The 12,224-nt window shown below is 46.8% G+C and overlaps 1 protein-coding gene across 7 annotated transcripts in view; it reads right to left on the bottom strand.

Annotated features, from left to right (window-relative positions):
* The window catches only part of LOC108152825 (protein TANC2), a 55,153-nt gene that overhangs the window by 14,386 nt on the left and 28,543 nt on the right, over positions 1–12,224 (bottom strand). For all 7 annotated transcript variants that reach the window (XM_017282418.2, XM_017282420.2, XM_017282419.2 and 4 more), the window contains 2 exons: positions 4,083–4,265; positions 2,908–3,047 (listed from right to left, as the gene is read on the bottom strand). In XM_017282418.2, coding sequence (XP_017137907.1) covers positions 2,908–3,047; positions 4,083–4,265 — 323 coding nt within the window. The remainder of the gene's footprint in view (positions 1–2,907; positions 3,048–4,082; positions 4,266–12,224) is intronic.

A 12,224-nucleotide genomic window follows, 5' to 3' on the forward strand; every position in this document is an offset into this window, starting at 1 on the left:
GAGTCGCGCGCAAGCCGCTCGGCTCTGTATATGGGGTTTTTTCTAATGCAAACTATTTCAAATTTGAATCACAGACATTTTCCGACTTGATTTGTCGCCTGTGCATGTCAATCACAAGCATTGATTGAGTATTTCTTGTGGTGCAGCTCATAACACGATTTCCAAACGATAATTAGACGGAGACCCCAGCTGCCTGCCACTTGATCTAATGACAGTTCTTAGAGGCAGGGGCAGGGGAACGGGTAGGGGCACCCCTCCAAGCTCCACATGCTTACAACTCCAGTCAGCAATTGCCTAAACGACTTCTGGTTTGTCTTAGACTCAGATAGAGATACGTTATGTAAAGTGCTACCAGCCAAAGCAGCCAACTATCTAAGTATCTGCACAGATGGCTATCCACGAGGCAGTCCGTTCGATCGGGGTTTCATTGCTGACACACTTCCGACACACGGCCAAGCCAAGCCATAACCATATCGATATATACTCGTATATCTAGGCAGAGAAATGGAAAAGCCTGCCACTTGAGGCTGCTGCTGCGGCTGCTGCTGCCGCGGCTGCTGCTCCAATTGTCGCTTCTTGGTCAAGAGACAGAGACAGAGACAGCTCATTGAGTGCTGGTCAGTGGACAGAGACAGCCCATAAACTCAATTCGTTTCAATTGAACAGCTTTTTCCGGGGCGCATCATCAACGCAAACTCAACGCAAACCGAACTCATCTCGGGATCAAATCAAAACGTTTCGAATCATATTAATCAGAGAGCGCTCTGATGATTGTAAAAGGAAACTTTCTTTCTTTGGCAGTTTGGTGGAATTTTCAAAGGCATGGCCATCGTCGACTTGTTTGTATTTGACTTAATGGCACTTAGGTGTCGGTCGGGCATTTTATGATCACAGATATTTATATGGTGTCTGCTCTGTGGATCTGGTCTGTGGTCTGTGGTCTGCCGTTGATTAAATCAGAGACTCTCGACAAATTGTGGGGAAAACGAAACAAATGTCGGCATTGTTCCCCACTTATTTAAACTCTGGGCAGTCTTCAGCTAAGAAAATACTCTCATATTATAGAAAGGAGTGAAGGAATAAGTCTCCTGCTCATCCAATGTCGCTCAGCCTCTTCTTTGTGCATCAGCTTTCCACAAATCTTTCTTCAGCTTCTCTCCTGCAACTTTCGCATCAAATTCAAATCAAATCTTTTGACAATAATTAGAAATCAATTTACACGTCGGATTGGGATTGGGATTGGGAATGGGATTTGGATCTGGCTCTGAGAGAGCTCCATTGTTTGTCTAAGGCTCCTTTTTGACTGTCAGCTCAGAGTCGGAGTCGAGTCGAGTCGCCTCGAGTCGCCTCGAGTCGAGTCGAGTCCGCGGGGCCACCAAAATGGGTAAAAGCAACAGCAAAATTTACATTCATGTCCATGTCATGTGTCCGAGAGACTTGTGGCACGTTTATGTTTGCTTATGCGCGAGTATTTAACTCTTAAGTGAAATCCCATGTCACGTGTCAGAGAGCGGGACGACGGACCGCAGTACAACGCCGAAAAACTGAGACTGAAAACTGAAATCAATTGAGAATCGCTATGATTGCTTCATAAATACTCGTACGAGTACGAGTACGAGTACTCGTACACTCGCACACTCGTATGCTGTGAGCTGAAATGAAGTAAAGTAAGGATTTGAATTGGTTAGAAAGCAGAAGACCCAAGCGCCCCAAGCCCCCAGGCGACAGGCGACAGGCAGCCGCCTGACTGACCCAGATTCCAGATTACCTCCCTCCGTTTGCGGCTCCCATCTTCCAGCCCAGCTCCTTCTGCCTACCCAACTTCATCTTCTGGTGGAAAACAAACTGTCAGTTTAACCATTTGACAGTCGCTTGCAGATACACAAGCCAAGATATGAGATACGGGTACGGGCCTCTCGAGTATCTCCAGCTACTTACTGCTGCCGCTGCATCCTGCCAGACAAGATACATATCTGGCACTGGCGATCTGCTCTAGCAGATCTCCTCCGACTCCAACTCCAACTATAACTCCTCCTCCATCTTCGATCTTTTCCTCCTTTTGTGGGGCTCCCAGCGGCGCCCGACAATTGAAACTTTTGCGCCGTTTTGGCGTATTTAAAGTGACATTTGCTGACAGTCTGACGGCGATGATCCGTCGAGGTGGAGGGATCTCAGATCTCCGATACAGCCCGTGACTAGAGTCGCTGCTCGTTGGATGGGTCCGTGCAGGAAGGTTTGTTGTTGGGTTTCAATCAAATTAAATTAATTAAGAGGAGATTGCAGCCGGTAATTGTTTTGTAGATCTCAAAAAAACACCACAAAATAGCGAGGGTTACATCGAGAGTTACCCAAGGCGGCCTTTGGGATCCAAGCAATAATAGTTATAAGAACTATTGGCTTTTGTATACCACCCAGAACCCAGACAGAACTAAACTTTTATTGCCACTCAGCATCTTTTGGGCACAATCTTCGAGCATAAAACAAATTGCTTCACACTCTCTCTGGAGACTCTGATTAAAAGAAAATCAAAGCGTTTTACGATCGCCTACGTTCCCGGTGCTCTCCCCCTTGCATTGGGTAAAATGGTAATGGGAACCGGGAACTTCTTTGTTATGATAACCCGAAAATGATATACAAAAGACTAAGGCGCTAAGCACTGAAAAGATGAACGGAAATGGGAAAAGTCGTTTCAGACAGTTAGAAAAAAACGAAGAGTTTTCTTTCATTTCATTTTCTTTTCTTTGTAGATTTCTTTTCCATGGAGCCTCCTTTCTATCCACTGCAGCAGAGTGGAGCATAAGGCATAATCAAGTGGCCATTAAAGCATACACTAGAAATGTTACCCTCCTCCTTTCCCCCCCTGTAGGTGGGGAGGGGGGGGGAGAGTATCTTTGAGTACGCACTCACCTGCATATAGCGGGCCAGGGCCGCGTTCCTCTGCGCATGCGATCTCAGCTGCGGCTGCGGCGATCCCAGCGGACTCACGATGGTGGATGTGGAGCCACCGATACCCGTATCGTAGCCCTGAGCGTTGGCGCCATCGACATCTGTGTGTGTGTGTGGGGTGCCACAATGAAAAGACAAAGAAGGAAACAAGTACAAAATGAGAATGCGAGTCATCAAGTCGAAGAGTGTTTGCCTAAGAAAACTGCAAGCTGCCACTAAAAGTGGCACATGCCTGCGAGCTCGACGGAAGATGAATGTATCCCATGATAGAGGTCATGAACTATGGTAAGCTTTGATAAAGGAAAACTTGACTTATGAATAAAGCAATTCGCAACAGTCGTTGCCCCTTTGGTCGCATCTCAATTGAGACGCCCAATTATCCCGTCTAAGCACCGTAACCCCTGCCACTGATTGGAGCCCCAGCTGTATCGGCACCTAATTAGGTATGCTAATTAAGTAGAGCTGCCCTGATCGGCACAAAGCACTCATAAATAAAGAGCAGCCGCAGCCAAGCCGCTGACCAGGTCGTAAATTCTCGCCGCCCGAGAGACCCAGAGGCCCAGAGAGGCTTCGAGCTACTAGTGACATGATCGTGTACGACGGAACAGCCAATAAATCCAGTGGCAAATGGCAAGTGGCATACAGGCATAGAGCCCCATGGAAACGTGTCAGCACTTGGCTAAAGACGGACATAACTTTCGGTTTTCATGGGCTTGTACCACGGGGTAGGAGTTTTTCCACGTCTGGGACTCGTGTGTCGCTCACTTTTATGAAGTTAACCGACGAAACGAAACGATATCTGCATGCCAAGCAATTTCTACACACAATTGGCATATTAATTCCACAGAAATAATACAGAAATAATACAGAAATAAGAAGGGATACGAGTATCGAACGATCCGATCCACTGACTGACTGAAATGGACTTGAACAGGTATTTGAGTGCACTGCAAAAAAGGGTTCTGCAACTTTGAACAACTGAAAGTCGAAATCTAACGAAAGTCCCTCAACATCCATTGGAATTTGCTTGGCATTTGCCAGTCGCTTGTAACCGAATATCTGCTCAGCCTCATATGGAGTATCCACAAGATACATGTGCGATAAGCAGCAACGGCATAGCTTTAGATACTACTCACCTTTCAGCGAGCTATTCATGCACATGGGGCACTGATCGTTGCGGAACATGCAGGAATAGCAGCGCTCGTGGCCGCAGGTGTCGATCAGTTTCCGTCGCTTGCCCTTGTCGAAGGAGATGCGGCAGGAGGGGCACACAGAGCCGCTGGCATCGTGTTCCAGCAGACGTCGTATGGACTGGAGATCTGCAAGTGGTAAGGTATCGAGTGTAAGTGTAAGTGTCTTCAAGAAACGGGGCTAAAAGTTTGCGTTAATGGGGAAATTAAGTACTAGAAGGGTTCCAAAGGCAGGTGATATTTCAAGTAAATAATTCCAGGAATTAAGGAATAAACTAAGGGATAGTTTCTTTTCACCCGAAAATAGATGGATCTGGCGAAATAGAGACAGTATCCTGCCCGTTCTGCCGCAAGAACGATCGATCTGCGTTGTTATATTCCATCTGGTCTTCGATTTATCTTATTATCTTGAAACATTTATCAACAATTTCAACGATTCAGATTCTGGGGCAAAGATTTGACTGCCATTTACTCCTCGACGGCTGCGATCTTGGGAGCTTGCAGCCGAATCCGAATGCAAAAGCAAAACCCAAATGCACAAATCTCAAAGTGCACTTGTTTTATGGCCACCGTTTGCATAAATTGCCGCTCTGTCAATTAAATCGCCGGTTTGTGCAACTGTCAATTGTCTGGGACTCGGATTCGGAATCGGCCGCGGACTCGGACTCTGATTCGGCCCAATCCTACGATACAGCAAAAAGAAATATTCGTCTCTCCATATTGTTTCTTTGGCTCTGTTTTTGTTTGTTGATCGTTTGTTTGGGTCTTTAGGTTTTTTGCTTTTAGCAACCATTCAATCCAATGCCAGGAGGCAGCAATCAGCGGCATTCTTTGCAGTGGCTGCTGCTGCGGCTGCTGCGCTTTAATTGATTTAATCTGCGCCTGGTTTATTATTTCTATTAGCACTTTGTCTTTCTGTGCCGATATAATGTACGAGTGCGAGTGCTAGTACGATTACGTGTATGTATGTAAAAGTGCTTGCCACTTGCCGCTTGCCACCAATCGTCAGCATTTTGGTGGCCGACTGGAACGGAAGTCTTGATATTGTTTAAACAATAATCAAACGAAAGAACTGCTGACTGCCGTCGATGGGCAATTGGGGGACTGAATGCCTACTCGTCAAAAATACTCGTAGAACCCCAGGACAGTGGAGACTTTTTCTATCTTCCTTCCCAGCACTTGACAGATGCTTCTGCTCCTCCTTTTTTTGTTGTTGTTGCAAGCACTTTGTGGCTTTTGAAAAAAGTTTACCTCCTGCCATTGTCATTCCCTGTTTTTTTTTTCAATTGCATTCTGTACCCCAATTACAATGCGAGAACGTCAGTTGCAGTTGCTGCTCCATCCACAAGACAGACCCCAACCCCAATGCTCATTCCATTCCATTCATTTTGCCACCCCTGAAGCGTCATTTGGTTGCTGTTTCTGTTGCTGCTGTTGCATCGGTGGCATCTGCTGTTGCGCCTGCGCACACGACACACCATACCACACCATGCCACACCACGCCATGCTGCCGGCAATCGCCGTTGACATTTCTGCAAATGCAAATTGTGTTTCTTTCTGCCTAGGCAAATGTCAGGCGGGCAGCACTTGTTGAACAGAACCCGAACCCCAAACAGTTGTTCATAAATTGTGCCATGTGCTGCTTCTGCCTGCCTGCCCCCTTCCTTCCTGAAGCGGTTAACGATTTGCATGGTCAGTGCCCATTCCATTCCATTCCACTCCACTCCATTCCATGCCCAGAAAGGCTGACTTTTTGCCAGTGAAGTTCAAAGATAAGTAAGGTACGCGGTACGAGTAGGGTATGCCATTCCATGTGGGTTGTTGGATTACCCGCCAAACTCCAGACGTGCCAGCTGTAGCTCTGTGCCGGCCCACGCCACTCGCAGAGGATGGTGGGACGGAGGGAGAGAGAGAGAGGGGGGGAAATTTATCCAAACTGTGGTTTTTGATTTGCAATAAATAAACGAGCCAACGAGCAGGAGAGGAAAACGAATGCCAGTCTGTGCCCGTGCCTGTGCCCGTGCCTGTGCGCGAGTGTTTGTCAAATAGTGGGCATGAATGGCTTTGGAAATGTATGTGGATGTGGCTGTGGATGTTGCAGAAGTCGAGGCCCAGGCCGCTGCTGCTGCTGCTGCTTGTAATCCACTTTACAAAACCGACGACCGGACGTGGTTCTCGTTGGCGTCGTCATCGTCGAGACCCGGGCAGGGTCTCCTTCCCGCCAACTAGGGCAGCTGCCCGACTGCCACGAGTGCTCGTACTTATGCCATCGATAAAGTGTTATCGTCGAGGTTCGACGAAAGTCGAAAGTCACCTGCCGAACACGATGATTTGTGGGCTGGTGGCTGTCTGTCTCTGTGTGGGCTGCTGCCGCCAGTGACAGCGAAGAGTGTTCCAGGGGGTTATCGATACTCCAGAAGAAAGCCAACGAATTTGATCTTTGCATTGGCAAACACACAAAGCTCACGGGAAACCCAGCCCCCGCACATCTTTGTCTATGGCAGAGGAAATTTATTGCATGAACAGAGCCGCGAACAGGCGATATTCGTGAAGAAAATCTCCCACCGATGCCTGTGTTCCTCGCTCTCAAGTGTATTCCCGAACAAGTCCCGGCGATATCTCCAAATGACTTCCTGTGGCAGCCCTTCCTTCCTGGATACCTCAATAAATATGTGCATAAATATGTACTTGTCTCCGATCTATCTCGGACACGCACCAATGTTCCACGGACTGCGGAAATGTGGCTTAGAAGCAAATTAATTGTGCAATTTCTCAGGCATAAACTGTGGCCAAAATGAGAGACGACAGAGCCTGCTGGCCTATGGAGACGCTTAATGGCTGTCGAGTCCAATGCACTGCGCAGACGAGATCTGTCAGATCTCTCTTTTGTGCTGCAACAATAGGGGGGAAGAATGGAAATTCTCGTGGCAGGCCATGCAACTAAATCTAAATTGCTAAATTATGCGAGTGCCAGAGAGTACCAGCAGCTAGGGACGACTCTCTTTCCCCGCCGTACGCATGCGCGGCGGCGGCACAGTTTTCTGTTGTTTTTCGCGACTCGCGTTGCGGTCGGGTCTGCGCTAAATTGATTTGAATTTGAATTTTCCCTCGTGTGACCTCCCCTCCCCTCCCCCCGTTCAGCCGCTCCATCCCCCTTCTCTTGGATGACTGGCTGTGGTTTGCCGGTTTGCCCCCTCAATGGATCCAAGTGGTTTCCATGTGGGCGGTTTATTTCTGCTAAATTGGCAAACCGCGCTCGGTGCTGCCGCTGTCCCGCGTGTGGATCGTATGTGTGGGCGATATCTGCGTGTCTGCGTCTGCGTCTGCCTCCTTCTGGCTCCGTCCGTCTGTGGCACTTGTTTTCCTTTATGTAATTTCTTTGCAAATGATTTTCTTAATACCCAACTTGGACGTAATTCAATTTGCGGTTTCTCTCCAATGTTTTCCACGAAACTCCAGTCCCAAGGGAATGAATGCCTCCGCCGTTGATGGAATGTGGAATTATGTACGGCAGAATGATGGTTAGCCGCGAATTCGTAATTTGTAAGTGTACTTAAGTAGTAAATTGGTGAGAGGAATGCTGTAGAAATGTTCTCAGGAATCGCACAGACGAAAGGGCAGTCCGATCGAAGCGAAACAAAGGGCCACGAATGGTTCGATGTATAGCAACAAGTTCTGATGGCAATCCTTTTGTCAATACATGTATTATCTCTAAGTCTGAGATGCGGAAGGCGGTCCAAGCCCATGTATCTGTTGGGATAATGCCATGATAATTATCAAAGCCGTGAAGCTTGAGCTTGCAAGCCCTTTATCTACCCGTGATATCCGCGAATGGAATGGTTGACGGAATCTATCAGAAACTGGTTTCTGATTTAATGTGCCATTAAAACAAATATGGCCAAAACAAAACAAAAGCATACGTGTGTTGCCCGCTCTTGTTCTTCTGCTTCTGCGAACAGCCTGTCATTAAGCAAAAGCGAAGATACGGAAAAAGGCGAGACGGAACGTGTAAAAAAGTGTCAAACTAGAGTTGTAATAAAAAAAAACGCGCGATTTAACAAAATGTTGCCTAAATATACTCGTAGGCAGAACAATAGCTGGCTGTTGGACGGGCTGGGTCAGGGCTATTCTAGACAGTGGATTGTAATATCTGATAGCTCAGGGTCAATGGGAGAAACGCCTGACCCCGCCAAAAGGAGGGAAAGGGCGAACTAGCGAACTAGCGAACTAGCGAAAGAGCGAAAGGGGGCACACCCGCAGACCCACTGCCATTGAAAAGTGCGTATTCATTACAATTGATTGACAGACATGGACTGGCCTGGACTGGACTGGACACAGACGCAAATCAATTCATGCTTGAAGTGCACACCCAACGGACCATGGACCATTTACCATTTACCAGTCACCACCGACCACCGACCACCGACCACAAAAACCACCAGAGTGAGGCTCCACCACAATCGACAGCTTTTGGCAGCCCCAAATCAGATTTCAGCAAATGGTTGTCCAGTGACATGGAACATTTTCCACCTTCCGCGGCGATTCCGGCGATTCCAGTGATTTTTCATTGTTTTCCATCGACTTTGGACTTTGGCCTTTTGTTTTGTTTATATTTAATTGCTTTTTAACATATTTCTCATATTGTTTTTTCATAGCTGATCGTTTCTTATTTAAGGGCCTTTGTTGTGGCTCAAACATTTTCAAGTTCAATGCGTGGGGTGCAAAAGTTTTGTTGTACATTCGAAGCTTTTGCGTGGGTCATGGTTGGGCCCCCTCTCGCCCCGATTGGATTGCATTGGTCGGGGGGAAATCGTGGACCGCGGCGTGAGTCACCTCTCCTACGATGGTCGGAAGTGTATGGACCAGCAGAGGTGGTAATTACACATTCCTGGGATGGATCTGCAATTTGCATTATTCATTGGAGCTCACGAAGAGGAATTCTGACTCACCCATGGATCACCTTTATTTATGGGCAAATTTAGTGCAAAAGAAAACAAAATGCATGTCGCGTACATGATTGATTTTTCTACTTTATGTAGGGGCTAAACAGTATTCCATTAGAATGAATACAAATGGTGATTGGATGGTCAAAGCGGTCTCGGAGGAGGGCTCCATTCCGCTCAGGGAAAAACAAAAGAGAAAGAGAAGCTCAGCAAAGAAAAGTAAAGCAAAGAGCAAAAAGCAAACATAAACAAATCAAATTAAGCGCGAAATTGGATGGTTTTTTTTTCAGTCAGTTCTCTCTTTTTTTGTTTCTTTTTGGGAAAGCAACGATGCAGCAAGCAAAATGTAAAATGAACCCAGAAACGAACTGTTAAATGTGTCATAAAAAAACCTTAAGAGCTGTCGCTGTCCGGCTAAATGAGTCGCAAGCAAATCCCGCGGACCGACCCCACCAGACCCAGACCATAAATAACCCAAATGGCCGCTCGAATGGCAAATTTCGTGAGATTCTGCACTTTGATGCGCTCTCTCGCAGCAGTTCGTGAAAACGTGAGCCCCCCAATGTTGGGGAAGAAGTTACCTAAGCGTAGCCCCCGGGCCTAGAAGGGACCCGCTGAATGGGGAGGCAAAAACGAGGCGTAGCCATCGTTCACTTTTCACGGAAAGCCCCCGCCACTCAGGCAACTTTGTTATGCCTCTCGGTCTGCTCCAATCAGTGCCATGCAATTGTTGCGAAACCAAGGAAAAAGGAATGTCTTTGGCTCTACTTAATCAGCCTCTACTCGCACTTGGCCAAGATCTGTTTGAGTTAGTCCCAAACTAACAAGAAACCTCGCCCATCATCTTCTATGTGGTGGAACCATCTCTTAACCATCGTTTACCATTGACCCACATTCCCAAAAAGGCAATGCTCGAACACGACACCATCCCGAGATCGAGCCCGAGACCGAGGCGATGTGTCGATAAATGTCTTCATTAGTCAAAGCCAAATCAAATATAAAAATGAATATTTATTGCATTCAAAAATTGTGCGACACATTCAAATGTGTGCCAGCGGCCGGAAATTTGCCAACGCATGCAAAACACAAAAAAAACAAACACGAATATAATCCCAAAATGCGAATAAATCAAATGGAACTTCCGCTAGAGCGTGGGCTGTACCACGCAGGGAGGGGGGGATGGGGGATCGAACCCGTTAGCCAAATGAAAAGTGACAATTTTCATGTGGAAGTAAGTCTTCAGAGAACGGAAAGCCCCCAGACCAGACACCGAGCAGCACCCAGCCGGCACCCAGCCAGCACCCAGCCAACAGTCAATGCCGAGAGATTTCGTACTTGTAAACTATTTCTTTTATTTTTCATTCGAGTGCGAATTTCGAGGGGGAAACCCACGCACGCACCACAGCAGCAACAGCGGCAGCCCCAGACAAGGTGTCCGCCGCGGCACACGAGATCCCAGTCTTGTACCGTCTACGCCTCTGTGTCTGTCTCTGTCTCTGTCTCTGGGCGATTCATTCATTTCCAATACGCCCCAGCTGCACTCACAGCTGATTCATTCACTCGATCATTCATTCAGGTTCCCATTCACGAGACATTTTTGACAAACAATCTTCGAATCCCAATCCCAGGTTTGCGGGGTCCAAGCGATCGCCTCTGTCCATAATTGGCAGCGACCATCGATCAGTGGCCTCGGCTAATGCGGGCCTCGGACTCTGTCAACGGTAGGTTGCAGTGCAGTAGGTTGGACGTTGCAGTCGTAGGTTTCCCAGTGCTATTCGAGTGGCCACAGAGCTAAGGCGGCTCCCCGGATGCCAAGATGTTGGGCTTTAATTGGATCTATGATGCGGGAGGCTAAGCTGCTGGGAAAGCCATCTTTCTCAAGAATAACATAAAAATGTAAGCTGAAACACTCGTACTGCCCGTAAATGGGCCAAATGAGGTCCGTTTTACTTTCCCCACAAACACATCCACGACCTTGGCGCACCTCTGATTATTTCAGGGCATAATCAGCTCTTAAGCCTCTTAATGAGGCATAATTATGCATATGAAATATTAGCTGCTAAAGAGTTTCGGTGGGGCTTTGTTTTCGTATTGTTTTTTTCCCTTTGGGGTTTCAAAAATTAGATAGAAATTAATTAAACGAAATTAAGTGGCTCATTTGGGATTCGAATTTCTTAAAAAAGCCGCTCAAATAAATTACTCAGTTTACAGCCAAGAGACACATATTGAAATATCTCAGGATCGGAGATGAATTCTGGACTGTTTTTCTAGCTGTCTAGCTTCTTCTGTTTGCCAATAAATCGCAGAGAAATTTGAATTGCAAATTCTATGTTTAAACATCAATTTATGATGCTATCTTAATTGTTTATTAAAGTTGTTAATGTGCTAGAATCAATTCTGGTTATGCGAAGATGGAAGCCCTAGGAAATCTGAATTGATGGCAAAATAAATGCCAAAATATTCTCAGTGCATACTCTTCTTCATTATGTTTCTGGCCGTTACTCTTCTGGCACTTGCCTCTTCCTTTGCTGCACTCGTGTGAAAGAGTGAGGGAGATCAAAGTTCGACAGAAGGTCGTCATCATTTTCCAATCTTGAGACCAATAATCACATCATTATGTGTTATCTTCTATCGTTCTGTTACATATCCAAACAGCCCTTTGGCACAAGTCTTCTATCCGTGATCCCATGTCCAAATTCTATAATTTGTTTCCATAATAATACTGTTTTGGTTGTCAAATATTATTGGCGACATTAGCACATCATTAGGGGATTTGTTCGTTTGGTTTTTTTCTACTGTTTTCTGGTTTTCGGTGAGACCTTTTTTCTAACCATTTGTTGGTCCATTATGGTAATGGGCCAAAAGCGGCTTTTCGGACTCCCGAGATGTTGCAGAAGTTGGAAACAAATTATAAAATATTTCATTCGACTGGGGAATGGGGCATAAATTTTCATAAATTAAACGATGTGGGAAAACTAAGCCCGAAACCCCCAGGGATGGCCATCCAGGAATTGACAAGCTTTCAGCATTTGTCCGGCGCGTTACGCGACGCCATCGATGGCTATCTGTGTGCCCCACTGTGTCCCAGGTCCGCAGCCCCAGCTGCGATGAGCTGCATACCAAATGAGGCCCCGCTCGTATCGGC

This window comes from Drosophila miranda, chromosome XR, assembly GCF_003369915.1.
Source record: "Drosophila miranda strain MSH22 chromosome XR, D.miranda_PacBio2.1, whole genome shotgun sequence".
In the NCBI taxonomy this organism is placed as follows: domain Eukaryota; kingdom Metazoa; phylum Arthropoda; class Insecta; order Diptera; family Drosophilidae; genus Drosophila; species Drosophila miranda.